At 39.5% G+C, this 14004-nt stretch overlaps 1 protein-coding gene across 1 annotated transcript in view; it reads right to left on the bottom strand.

Annotated features, from left to right (window-relative positions):
* The window catches only part of gstcd (glutathione S-transferase, C-terminal domain containing), a 62083-nt gene that overhangs the window by 16156 nt on the left and 31923 nt on the right, over nucleotides 1-14004 (bottom strand). Inside the window, exons 6-8 of the mRNA XM_080464400.1 lie at nucleotides 4294-4409; nucleotides 3928-3972; nucleotides 3054-3182 (exon numbers count right to left, since the gene is read on the bottom strand). Coding sequence (XP_080320526.1) covers nucleotides 3054-3182; nucleotides 3928-3972; nucleotides 4294-4409 — 290 coding nt within the window. The remainder of the gene's footprint in view (nucleotides 1-3053; nucleotides 3183-3927; nucleotides 3973-4293; nucleotides 4410-14004) is intronic.

Here is a 14004-nt window from a genome sequence, read left to right as displayed (position 1 = left end):
TCAAGAGAATGCCAAGAGTGTGCGAAGCAGTAATCAAAGCAAAAGGTGGCTACTTTGAAGAACCTAGAATATAAGGCGTGTTTTCAGTTGTTTCATACTTTTTTGTTAAGTATATAATTCCACATGTGTTAGTTCATAGTTTTGATGCCTTCAGTGTGAATCTACAATTTTCATAGTCATGAAAATAAAGAAAACTCTTTGAATGAGAAGGTGTGTCCAAACTTTTGGTCTGTACTGTATATACATATATATATATATATATATATATATGGTGGCTGGTGATAATTTTCTTCAGTGAGGCTCTTCATTATTATTCGATTTCAGCCAATGTTAACTTCATTTAATTACAGCACGTTTATAAACCACATTACAACAATCTTGCCTTTGTTAGATTGAAAGAGGCCTCAGTGATGAAAGTTATTGTACTTTTAAACAGCTAGTGAATAGAGAGCACATATTAAGACTCTTTTATTAACACACTCGTAAACAAATGAAAGCAGAAGCTTCATTAGTCCCTTTTAGAAAATGAATGTGCTTTGGGGCTGTTTTACTTAAAATGACAGTTAGTCTGAGTTTAGGGAAAACAAAAGGAATATCAGGTATATTTTCAAACACCACATCAATCCATCTTTCAAAGTATTTTAGAATGCCTGGGTTGGGTTGGCGCCCTCTATCTATCCACTGACATACATATATACATATACATTTACAATGTGTTAGTTGTATTATCAGGAAGGTAAAAGTGAAGGTGTTAGTAGTAGCAGTAGTGGTTTATTCGGTCAACCAAATACAAAATGCAGCAACAGAAAATGCAACAATTAAAAGAAAGGGAAAACAAACAGAGGAAGACCGAAGGGTTTAGGCTGAAGTTTAACTTATACTGCCTAACCCTGTACATAATAAACATAAAGCATCTGCAATTGGTGTGACAGAAACCAAAAAACAACAACAAAAACTTGCATTTTCTTTGCCATCCCAAAATTACCAAACACAAACTGTCCTCTGAAGGAGCACAGCTGCTTTTAATCGTGTCCATTCTGAGCTCAATATTTTTCAAGAGTGGTGAGCTTTAATCGCCTTTTAAATATTCTGAGGGTATCCGATTTCTTTAAGTTATCGTCCAGGTTGTACCAAAGGTTTAAACCCTCTTATGGAAATACATGTTCTTGCTACAGTTTTGAGAAAAAACCCAGAACCCCTGAGCCCATATGGACTCTCCCTATGTTTGAATAGTTTCTGGATATGAGGTGGAAGGTTGTGATGATGCGCCATATACATTACGAGGTAGTATATTAAGGTTGACACTGTCGTGTCATTCAGCAGGTTCTATTTTTCAAGCTTTCTTGGGTGGCATCGCTTCCTTTTCATGTGTTGTCTCGGACTCGTCACATATCCGATTATCAAAAAACTTTGCTTTAGACCGATCGCGAAGATTCACAGTGCGTCGCACTAAGTAAGTGTGAATAAGAGCATAGCATAACAACTTTATTTATAAAAGCACTTTAAAAGAATCATAATGGAGCAAAGTGCTGATAATAATCGCGTTTATATTTAGTTGGTGTGAGAAAGACAGAATAGAGCACCCACAAAGCATTCACATGACATCCCCTGTTACGAAGCATTATGCTGTAAAACGATTGCAATTATCAGTTCAGGGAGTCAAGAGCTCTGCGGATGAAGGCGAGTGTTCAAAATCGGACTGGCAGGGTGGGGGAGGTTAAGTTTGTTTCAGCTTAAAGCAAAAAGTAAAAAGAAAAAAGACAGACAGAATTAAAGTCATTTACTGAGTTGAATTTTTAAGCATAACAAACATAAACAATGCAGAGCTGCAAGAAAGTGCATAAGAAAGCGTGGACTTTTTAGGAGTAAATGGGTTACATTGCACGTCAAGCCATTTGCTTAAAACTTAAATAAACCTGGTGTGTTTACTTTATATTACACATAATTCTGAAAGTGGTTGCCTTCTTCTTCAGAGTGACTCCTATCAGCCTCTAATAGGAGCAAAAAGCAAATCAAAAGCATCTTTGCACAGAAAATTTGATCAGAAAACAAAAACTGAGAAAAGCTATCCCTTAATAATCCCCTCTGAAGTAATCTGTAAACCCCAATTACCTTTGTCCTTCAGATTTGTGGGTAAAACTACCTTTTTGCCTTTTCAATAATCAGGGAACATTGACACATGCTGTCTGACTGAAGTGCGGGGCACTAAAAGGGTTCTGATTAAAAGCTCCTCTTCAGGAAAATAAAAAGCCATCATAGATGCTCTGACAAAAATAATTGCACGTTGACATTTTCCTTTTCTGTGAAAAGATGAGGGAATGACATGTCTGCACATGTGAGTGGAGGCTGTGCTGTCCCGGAAGATGCCGACACCTCGCTGTGAAGTTGTGATTGTGTCTGAGCGAGATGTGGCACATTGTTTATGCGGTGCTAATCAAAGCTGCGCGTGTGTCTCAGTGTGAATCCGTCATCTGAATTTCTAATTGTTGCAATTATCATTTACGCATACTGCGACCTGGGCTGACAAAAAGGTCAGACAATGTATGCACACAGTGAACCCACAGAAAGCTGTCATAAAGCCAGATAATGGAAGGCGTCTGAACAAGGCTGCCTTTGTGACAACTTGTGAGATAAATTACAGCAATGATGAAACGGATACCTCCGTGTATAATAAGAATGTTGCAGAATGTTCTTTTCATACCAAGGAGTTGATGATACAATGATATTTTTCTGTATTACTGTAGTATTTTCAGATGCTTTGCCAAATTTGGATATGAGAGTTGGGTTGGCATGAACTGAAAGAGCATTAAAGAGAATGTAATTTAATTTTGATCTCTTTTTCAGACAGCGATATATATTGAAGTGCACTTCCTTAGCAAAAGAGTGGGGTTAAACAGTGTGGCACCTTTGTCACAACCATGCATTTGATAAAAAATCTAGTTTTGTTCGTACATTTCTGTATTAATTTCCATTTAAAATATCAAAAGAAATTTAAATAGTAAACTGAGGACAACTTTTGACACTTTGTCTTGTTTGTCTTTTGCTCTACTCACCCCAATCTGAAACGGTCCAGTGAAGTAATCCAGATTGGCTTGAATGAATCCGATGTTTTCCAAGCCCAGTTCGGCACTGCGACTTTGGGCCCGCACCAAGGACTCTTCTTTGTTCTCTATGAGGACGACCTTGAATGTAGACAAGAACATCAAACCTCAAACAGATGTTCGTGACAGCAAAGTTTATCCAAAATAAATACGCTGCCATAACATCACATTGCTATGCTTTAGTGCTTTTCAATAATAATGATACAAGTAATAATAATAAAAGACTAAAATAATAGGTTTAATAGGTCAGCATGAATGTAAGAGTTCAAACATTCAGTCTTTTGTTTCCTTGGTTTGTTTTTATGTTGGATTGTTTTTGTTTTCACTGCTGTTTCACCCCACTGCTTTTGCAAGAGTGCCACACAATTTCCTCAATTTTAATGACAATTAAGCCTTTTTGCCATTTTTGGTTTTGCTGTATATCATTTCTACACATAAGTGAGGGACATCATTATGTTGTCAAGTTGAATACAGCAATGACAATATGAAGTAGTTTAATAATAATAAAAGATATGTATATCAAGCTCATTATAAACCATAAGACATGGCTCGAGAGCACTTAGTTTTATAGTCAGTGAATAAATGTCATTTGATTGCAAACTATATGATCAGGTTTTCAAACAATACAGTAGTTTAATGGGGACATGCTTTATTAAATGACAATAAAACCTCATACTTGTTAATCAATGGAATATTTTTGTGGAAAGTGTGTGTAAAAAGTAGTTTCACTCTGAATGGAGTCTAAAAGTCTCTTCTTTTTGTTCGGAAAACCGACATGCACACACTCACGCATGCATGCACCATAAAGTCTCCAAATGCACATTACCTGGCAATCTGGAAGTGTATGAGCCAGAACAATCCCAACGTGGCCCTGAGAGACAGCACAGAGGAAGGGGGGAGGAAAAAAAAGTATAAAAATGCAGAACAGGAAAAACAACACACGTCAAGGAGGGTATCAACAGCCCCATGATTAGTGCTGCCCTTTCCAGCCAAATGCTGACCCTTCAGCCGTGCAGCGCCACCACACTGAGCTTGCATTTCCATGAGCATGATTAACAGTCGGCTGGAGTGCGGCAGGCAACAACAAAAGGCATTTAAATGGGGAGAAAGAGGAAATATAAGGCAATATGAGGACTTTGTTCTTTTCAGCGGTGGTCATGATGAATGAATGATGATTGATGAATACGGGTACCGTGCCACTGCAGAAATCCACGACTGTTTGTCCTGGCTGGGCACGCTCCATAACCATGGCAACCAAGTTATTCAGCTGTTGCATCTTCCTGACTGTGCGAACATTTGACATTTTACCTGAAAGAAATAAAAAAAAAAAAAGAACAACACATGTCCTTTCATTTGAGCAAAAGATGAAGAGCAAAAGGTTTTTCAAGCTAATGCTTGTGAAAAATCTTGAAGGCAAAAAAAAAAAAAAATAGGAAAAAACGAAGGAAGTAGGTATCAGTTAAATGCAGTACCAACTCATTACAATAAACATAACTCCAACCACCAAAAGACATTGGAATAGTTTACCCCATCACATCCGTCTTCCCTCGAGTATCTTTCTTTCCTCTGCTGTCAGTGAGCAAACAGATGTCCTCCACAACTGCTCAGATTATGATTTACAGCCACTCATTTCAGGTAATGGTTATAGCACGCTGATGAAAAGGCCTCCACTCTCTCATCAGCACGTTTCCAGCCAATTGATGACAGGGGAGTGCATACAATCTTTCAACATCGTAAAAAGCTGCTCTGCGAGCCAAAAATCAAGCGTCTCCCTGTTTGAAGCAGAACTTTGTACCGCTGTGCGAGAAACATGTTCCCCTCCAAACACACTGCAGCCACCGAGCAACCTACTGCTCCCATCATGCGCCACACTGGCTTAAGTTTTCCATGGATCTAAAGTAAAGAGTTTTTGTATTTACATCTGGGTCACACAGGCATATCAATACATGTTCCATCTGTACACTGAGCACAATACAAAAAGTTCAATTTGAATTAAAAAACAGAGAAACACTACTGAGGTATTGACAAGACTCTTCTCCTAATATAGAGGAGTGATTCATATGGCACTTCTTTTTTTTTTTTAACCAACGATTCAAGAGAGACCTCAATATAGGGGCCTTTTGATGGCTTTGAACACATTTAGATTTTAATTGCAAATTGAAGAGCGGAGTGTGATAAAATCCACCGGTGCAGAAATAGAGAGGGGACCTGGAATGTGACTTGGTGTGGAGAAATGTAATAAGCAAACAGAAAATCATGAAGGAATCAAACTTTTTAGATTAAAGAAAGTTGTAAAGTATCAGCTGCCCCAATTGGATTCTGTGTGCGTGTGCATGTGCGTGTGCGTGCGCGTGTGTGTGTGTGAGTGTGGAAATCTACTGTGTGGACGAACATCATCCAGTGGAGTCCTTTGGCAAGATCTCTAATGCCTACCTCGACCATAAGTATATGAAACTAATAGAGTCGGACCAGCTCCGGTGTCAACAAGGTTTGCATCAGTTGCTAGGGAACCTGGGCAATCAGATGACATGGTATGGCCTACTGGAACAAAGCAAATATGGACAAGGGTGGTCAATACGGAACTAATGAAATGCTACTACACAGGCAATCCTGGAGGGTACACTGTATATAGGGACAATATAGGAATTGTGGTGACTTTGAAACACCCAATCAAGGCTCACTGAGAAACATCTAGTAGCAGTGTTCTAACATTTGTAATGGCCACCTACTATCACAACTAATAAATGAAATACAATAACAATACTACGGCAATGGCGAGCCAGCCCACCATGTCAGCGAGGGACTGTCACCATCAACTCCATAATCTGAGATTGGGTACCAAGCTCCACTAGATGTGAACAGCCTCAGTGAAAGAGCAAGAGTTGTAAAGCACCTTCAGACAATCTGCTAGAAGATGTGAATACTCTCCTGAATGCACGACCTACAAAATCCATCAGTGAAAACAACAAGTCAATAGACAGGACAACAACAGTACTCTTAGAGCTTGGATACAAAGTACGTAAGAACCGGCGGCCTCCATAAAAAAAGACGGTCAGAGGCTCAGCTAAAAACAGCTCAGAAAGAAGTTAGCCAGCTGGCAGAGATAAATAAAGACAACCAGGTGAATGAAGTTCCCACAAAATACTACAAGCTCTCCATTCCTGAGGCACTTGAAACTGCTCAACAGAGGTTAACAGCTCTAGCCACCCAGCTAAAGAGATACCAAAGAGATTGAAGCCAGGAGAATAAACAGGATGTTCTACACTGAATCAGCTAAGATGCACACTGAACGGGAGGGAAGTAATAACAGCAGGTCAGACCCACCAAGAGGTGAGACTGAAAATTATTGAAAGGGCACATGGAACAGAGAAACATCACACACAATGATGTCTAATGACTAGTGGACCTGAGAAGTGACCACGGTGACCTCCCAGAGTAAGAACCAGTGAACATCTCTGTGGCAGACATCCAAGACAGTGTGTGTAAGATGAAGAGTTGGACATCACGAGGCCCCGATATGAACTATACAGGCTGGAGAAGCGTACTTCAGTACATGACAGACAAGGAGCACAAATTAACCAGCTGCTTAGGGATGGGACCAAGCCACAGTGGTTAACCCAGGGTAGAAGATTTCTAATCCCGAAGGACCTCCAGAAGGGAACCATCTCATCCAACTACCAGTCGATAACCTGAACTTGGAAGCTCCTGTCATTAGAGCTGCTAAGATCAACAGGCACACGGCCCAATACATGAGCAAGGCACAGACTAGACATGAATACTGTAATGTCTGGAACTGACCAACTGATCAACCTCGAACACTAAAAGCTTTCATAATGATCTCCATGGGAATGTACAAGACGACCCGTCGAAGCCAACTCAAAGTCAAACGCCCAAGTTAACATCAAGTGTACAACAAGGAGATACAGCGTCACCACTGCTGTTCTGCATGGGCCTCAACCCCCTCAGTCAGATCACCACAAAGACTGGCTATGGATACCAATTCTGAAGTGGAGCAACAGTCAGTATCAAGCTGTATGCCAACAATGAGTGAGAAATCGACACAGTGGCTGAAAACTACCAGGATCTAAAGCACTGACATTGGGATGGTATCAAAGAGAGGACGATGAGCAGAACAGACGGGGCTGACCTACCAGAGGGCAACATTGGGGATATCCAAGATAACTATAAGTACCCCGGGATCCTGCAGCTTGATGGAAACCATTAGAAGGCCACAAGGAAGTTAAAGACAACCAAATACTTCCAGAGAGTAGGCAAGAGCTAAGAAGTCAGTTAAATAGTAGGAAAAAGGTCCTGGCCTTCGACATGCACGCACTGCCAGTCTGTAGATACCCATCTGGGATCATGAGCTGGCCAGAATAAGATATAGAAGCCACAGACATCAAAATTAGAAAGCTTATCACCATACATGGAGGGTTGCACCCAAGGTCCAGCATCCTGAGGCTAAAGGAGAGCGGCTTAAAACTAGTGTCAGAGCCACTATCCAAGACGAAACATCCAAAATTCAAGAATACATCTGGAAGACAGCCCCAAAGGATGAGCTACTAAGTGAATGCCTCAGGCAGCAATGCCTCAGGCTCCCATATGTGGGTATTCACATGTATAGTGTGAAGTAATTACAGAGATGTGCATAAATATATTGGGAGTGCCTTCATTACATTTCTAAAGACAATCGATTTAAGTATTTTATATAAATGTGCTTTAAAACGTGAAAAAAATAATTGCTGAAATAAGACGGGTATCATTGTGTCTCATGTTTTTAGCTGCACATTTCACAGATGCATAATTTTCAGACAAAAAGGACTTACTTTTTGGACAAAATTTAAATTTCAGTTAGATAACTTAAAACTTACCAAAAACATAGTGTGAAGTCCAGGCTTTTGAAACAAGTTTGCAAATTTTGTGAAACTTATGTTCCACAAAATTTAAATGCTGAAAATGCGGGTTTGTAATGACGAATTTCCTCCAGAAAGGTACTGACAACGCATTACAACTAAAACTGGGTCCTAAATGTTTTCATTTTTCCCTTATGGATTCTCGTAGAGTAACTTTAAGGGAGCGAGGTCAGACACAGACAATGTAACAGAACAAAAGTGCACAAGTATAAGTTCCCTTCCTGAAAATAAATGTAGAAATGACTGCAATTTTGTAAAGTTACAGAAATGGGTGTATGTGTGTGGATTTTTGATTGAGGTTTACAGTTTCCACTCCAATAAGACTGTTTCTAATAAAACCGCATAATAGAGGTCACATATCTGAGCTCTGTAATATTGAGTGGAGGCAGCAGACCTTATTTTAGAAAGACTGAAAGGTGACAAGAACTTTATAAAATGCAAGCACTGGGTCACTCCGACTACAAAAAACACTGAGTACAAGAAAATGAGATAAAAATCCTAAAGCCTGTGACAATCGGAGTATAGATAAAGAAGCGACAAAATATAATATAATGAAAAAGCAAGTATGGTTTGCAAACAATCTGCAGATAATATTGAGACTGTTTAAAGGTTTAGCCGGACTGTAAAACACTTTCACTACATCTGTAGCAAAATTTGAACATCATTATTGTATACACCAAAAGTATTTTTGTTTTATTTCAGGTTCGCTTCAGGGATAGGGGAGGAGGACAACCAGTATTCTTATTAAAGATAAACATATTTGTGGTTTAAAGATGTTTGCTTTATCACAATCCTAGAAGATATTATAAATCCCCAAAGAGAAGTACACGTCTCCCTTACAGCATCTTAGTTACTTAGTTGTACTTTGTCCTCCTTTAATATTTAACTGTTAGTTAACATGCTGATTTCTATTGGCCGTCACACGGGTGAAATGTTCAGTGTCAGCATGGAGGACCAAAGAACTGGGACAATTTCTACTGCAATCAGACAAAACATTGTGACGCATACTACAAATAATGAGTTTTTCAGTCACTAGAGTGTGCGTCTTATTGATTAAAGTTATTTAAATTGATCAGCGCTTCAGGATGCAGTTAGTTGAACATTACATCCAACCTTTGATCCTATATTTTCTTCCCAGGTAATGAGCCCACATAGTAATGCTCCGACATCACCTCTTTAGTGAGATGGTCACTAAAATATGGATTCAACCTCCCGGGGTCAATGTAAAACATCATTAGTGTTTCAGCGGGATGTTTTTGGTGTATTAGACCTATGAGGCACATCCAACTGGTGATGAGACCCTGAGGTCGGCCCAGGAACCGCCAGACAATTTCTATCTCTCACAATGAACTGCAGACGACTGGCGTCCTCCGATAAGAGCTGGAGGAAGATAAGGTAACTGGAATATCTGGTCTTCTTTGCTCTCCATACTGCCATTGCAAAGATGGATGAAACGATCTTCTAGCACTTAACTGCTATCTGACAGAGAAAAAAAAAATGAATAGAAATAATTAGTCTCTAAGATTGTGTTCACTAGTGAAGCAATCTGGAGAAATAAACAAATGCCAGGGATTAACAACTCTTCAATATAAAGTCCTGACAAAAAAAAAAGAAAAAAAGAGCAATGTTATGACTTGCTTATTTTTTAAGAAATAAAAGAAGTTATGTTCAGCAGCTGAAACAGAACAAGATTTGAGAAAGAAACAAAGAATGACTGTGGTTTTGTCTCAATAAAATGAAAACTTTGTGGCTTTATTAAGGCCATGATTACAATAAAAAACACATTCAGTAAACTTAGGGTGTAGCTAATGCTTCCTTGCATCATAAATTCATCTGCCAATTAAGTTTTGTTCGATTTGTGAATCAACTGCTGCCTATAAAAAGCCTGAAATTCAGCTTAAGATGTTTTCAAACACATGCGGGTTACCATCACGGAGGATTAAAAGAAGTTCATTCATGAGGTAGTAATAACTCACGAATGATATGTCTTACTTGATTTTCAGTTGATTTGATAATTGTACTTATTTCTGCACTGTTTACTTTCTTTACCATGTTTTCCATGTAAATATTTTCAAAAAGAATTCCAGAAAGTCATTTATTTTGTCAACATCTTGACAGGACATGAAATAACGTGCGTGACAAATTATAGCTTTGAGATTATTTACGAGCAACAGAAAAAGTCAAACGATACATATTATCCTGAGGGGAACACAGATGTCTGTGGCAAATTTTACAACCATCCATCCATTTCTTGTTGCGGTCAGGCCTTCTTATTGAGGGATGCTCCGTCTGCTCGCTATAAAACATTACATGACAACATGATGCCAGGGCTGCCAGTTTAAAAAAAATAAAGCTATGACTCTATGAATAGTGTAAGTGACAGTGAATGTAATCACTGTGCCAGAAAGAATCCTGGCAGACTAAAATATAATAATTCTGACATAGAAACCCAGTTTTACCCCAGCCCTACCTCATGGTAGGAACACAATCACAGACCATGTAAATCACCGGCAGCTGAGAAAAGACAGGCCTATCTGCTATGATTTGTCTCTTCTCCACTCCCCCCCCCCCATGCATCCCAACTAGATCTTCTGTCTCCCAGTCACTTTATTTATAAAGTGGAAACAGCTACAGGCATAAAAAAAATATGACAGGAACTGACTGCAACTGTCATGTAGCCCGGCCCAAACGATCCTGTAGCGAGTGGACTTGTTGACAGGAGAACATTAACTCAACTCGCTTCAGTGTCATCCAAAACCTAATGCTTCAGCAATCAGTCAGGCGCGGCTATTTTTAGCATCACAGCAACTATAGTGTGCAAAGGGAAAACAGTGAAACTTGTAAAAAAAAAAAAAATAAATCTGTTGAGAGGTAGACACTGAAACAGCAACTCATCACACTATTCGTCTAACGCCATGTTATAATAAATGAAATGAACGACAGTATAATCCTGCTTTTATCAGACAATGTTTGTTTTTTGTTGTTTTGTCAGCTTTTACTGCAATATTTTCCCTCCAGTAAGCTGCCTATCAGTATTTGTTTTGTCTATTTTTCTCTGGTGTCTCGTCCTTAAAGAAGGCCAGGGCTCATAATGGATTATTGTTGATACAAGACAGCAAAGATTGATCCATATCGCTTCATATGAAGGGAGCAGCTGTGGCTCGGTTGGTCGTCTTTCAATCGCAAGGTTGCTGGATCGATTGCAGGTCTTGCTTTGTCCATACATTGAATTGTCCTTGAGCAAAAGATGGATGTTGAGCACACACGGCTGAATGGTCTTCGTCATCACTGGTGTGTGTGTGTGAGTGAGTGGGTCATTAACAATGTGTGCTAATTTGAATCAGTGTTGGAAGAAAGTCCTATAAGTGAACTTCATTTACCATTTGATCAGTGCCAAAAACAAAAAGTGAAACTTCCTAAAGTATTCTGATTCACGGACGCTTCAAAATATAATGGTGAAAATCCCATAGTGCAACAAAAACAAAATAAAAATGGGAAATACTTTGGTCATCCGAAATATCAGTAGAAATTTCATTATCGTTTCTCTTCCTCTGAGCATAACTTGTTTGTTGGCTCTCCTGAAAGGATTCCACGTTCAACCTCCTTCCAGAAGCTGATGTGAGGTGAAAGCCGAGTATCCTCCTGTTGGTGGCGTTCGTGAACAGGTGCACGGACGCCAGCCCATCCAGACGACTGCTGGCAAACGGCCAGACATGACAGAACCAGAGGAGTTTTGGTATCGGGGGGAAACAAGATTTCTGTTTTTCCAGCATGTCAACTCCGCCCTGACATCTCCCAAAACTCGGTGAGGGGAAAACGTGCTGTGGCGGCGGCACCGAGGGAGACGGAGGATCCATTAGCCCGTGTGTCCTCTAATGCTAAGAGGTGGCTATCACTGCCGCCGCTGCCACTGGCAGTGAGCCTTGATTCCTTCCTTTCTCCCCTGATGCTGCAGAACTGCCCACAGTCTTATCATGCAGGTCCATCACACAGATTAGAATGTAAACACTGAGCTGTGGCACCGAGGACCTCTATTGTGCTCTGCAGGATACATCAGCCACCATCTCTCAGGAGGATGTGCCAGTTTAAAGAAAACAAACATAAGAAGTGCAGATTTAAGATCCAGGTTTAGATTATAATTCAGGATCTCAATGTTCTGGACTTCTGTTGAAATTACTTCTATAACCCGGTTTTTGAACATTTACTTAGTATCAGCTCGAGAACATCCTCCTAGTACTGTAGAAAAGTTTACTCATCCAATATGCAAGGCTATCAAAGAAACTTCTTATTGGTCCCAAATTTATTTGGCTGCAGGAACAATTTTTTTGTATCAGCTAGAACAAGAAGTGCTGAGAATGATAGTATGACTGCACAATCCTGATCCTAACATCTGTCTGGGATTACATGGAGAGATAAAGGGATTTGAGCCAGGATGCATTCAGAGAATATCTGTGGCGTCTTCTCCAATGGGTCGGGAGACCATTTCCAAACTGGGTGCATTTGCGAATTAACACAGATTTTAAAAAGGCAAAGGGTCACATCAAATATTGATTCTGTTTATTCACTTTCCACATGTTCAAATATAAGTGCACACACCAGTATAACTAAGCCTGTCCAAAAAAAACCTGACAGGCATTATCTGCTGGCTCGTGGTATGTGCTCTTTTTTTTCCCACACAGAGGAAATAAATTTCTTACAAGAGGAAAATGTCTCCAGGCGTGTTTATGTCCTGAAGAGAGTGATCCATTAACGACTGAGGAATATGCGGCGGCAAGATGTCATGTTAAAAGATGGAGGGCAAGAAAAGATAGGTTTAGAAAGAGCTGAGCTCCAAAGAAGCAGTTTATATGGTTGAAAAACAGTTTGGTTTCAAGAATCTGCAAATATAACACACACACACACACACAAGAAAACATTCTCCAGTCAGTAAATCTTTCCACCATCGTGCAGCCAGGATAAAGAACTTGAAAACTCTCTATGACCAAGATGCAATTGGTTGAATATAATATGTAAGATGTCTCCTTTTCGTGCCACAAGGTCACAGTAAGATATGAAAATCAATCAACAAAAATGTTTTTTTTTTTTTCAACCAGCACTCCAAACTGTAGATGAGAGGATAAATAACAAAAACCTTGTTTACACTAAACAGTAAATCCACTTGATTTGGAACAAAGAAATTTGTAAAGCATTACAAACGCTTCTTTCATTTGTACTTGGCTTCGTTTGAAAAGTTAAACTGGTTGTGACTTCATAATAGATCAAATAAAGTCCTGCGCAGATCTTCCTTTTGTTAGTAAAATAAAACACACAATTGATCAAAAAGACAACATTAACAGTTTAAATCGGTGTTTTTGATCTTCAAATAATCAATTGCTCAAAAAGGTACAGCATCGTATTTTGTTAATGAGGACCTTATTTGAGCGAAGATGTAATGTTACGTTACAAACAATATATACTATAATTATAATATTGTGAGCCCTGTTTGCATTAAGGAACTGTTCATACTAACAAATTCTATAATTTAATGTGAATGAAAAATAGTGAGACATTTTCCCGCCTGACAGTTAATTCAGTGTAAGAAAAATACAGGTTGGTGCATCAAGGAGAGCAGCCGAAAAGGTCACTTCCGGGAAGAGAAAGAAATGTACATATTACGTCCGAGTAGGCAGGATGGAAATGTGCCACAACATGAGCCGAATAAAGCAGGGTGAATGGTCATTGTGTGCTCTCCTGATCACATCAACGCTTTGACCCATGAGATCAGCTCGGCTGCTTCAGTCCTTCCGAGGAACCAAAACAGAGCGGCTCAGAACAATGCAGCACATGTCATGGAAACACAAAAGATCCTGTTGGAAACTCGTGGAAACAGTAAAGCAATCAGGAGTTGACGCCTTTGGTTTAAGAGGATTTGGAGTCAGAAGCTCAGTCTGCCTTCCTGGACTTAAACATCAACCTTCACATTAAAAACATTTCCTTGATGAAGCCTGCTG

This window comes from Lipophrys pholis (genome assembly GCF_963383615.2).
Source record: "Lipophrys pholis genome assembly, chromosome: 5".
NCBI classification, from domain to species: domain Eukaryota; kingdom Metazoa; phylum Chordata; class Actinopteri; order Blenniiformes; family Blenniidae; genus Lipophrys; species Lipophrys pholis.
The sequence above is the reverse complement of the archived record's forward strand: the minus strand, read 5'-3'. Positions and strand labels throughout refer to the sequence as shown.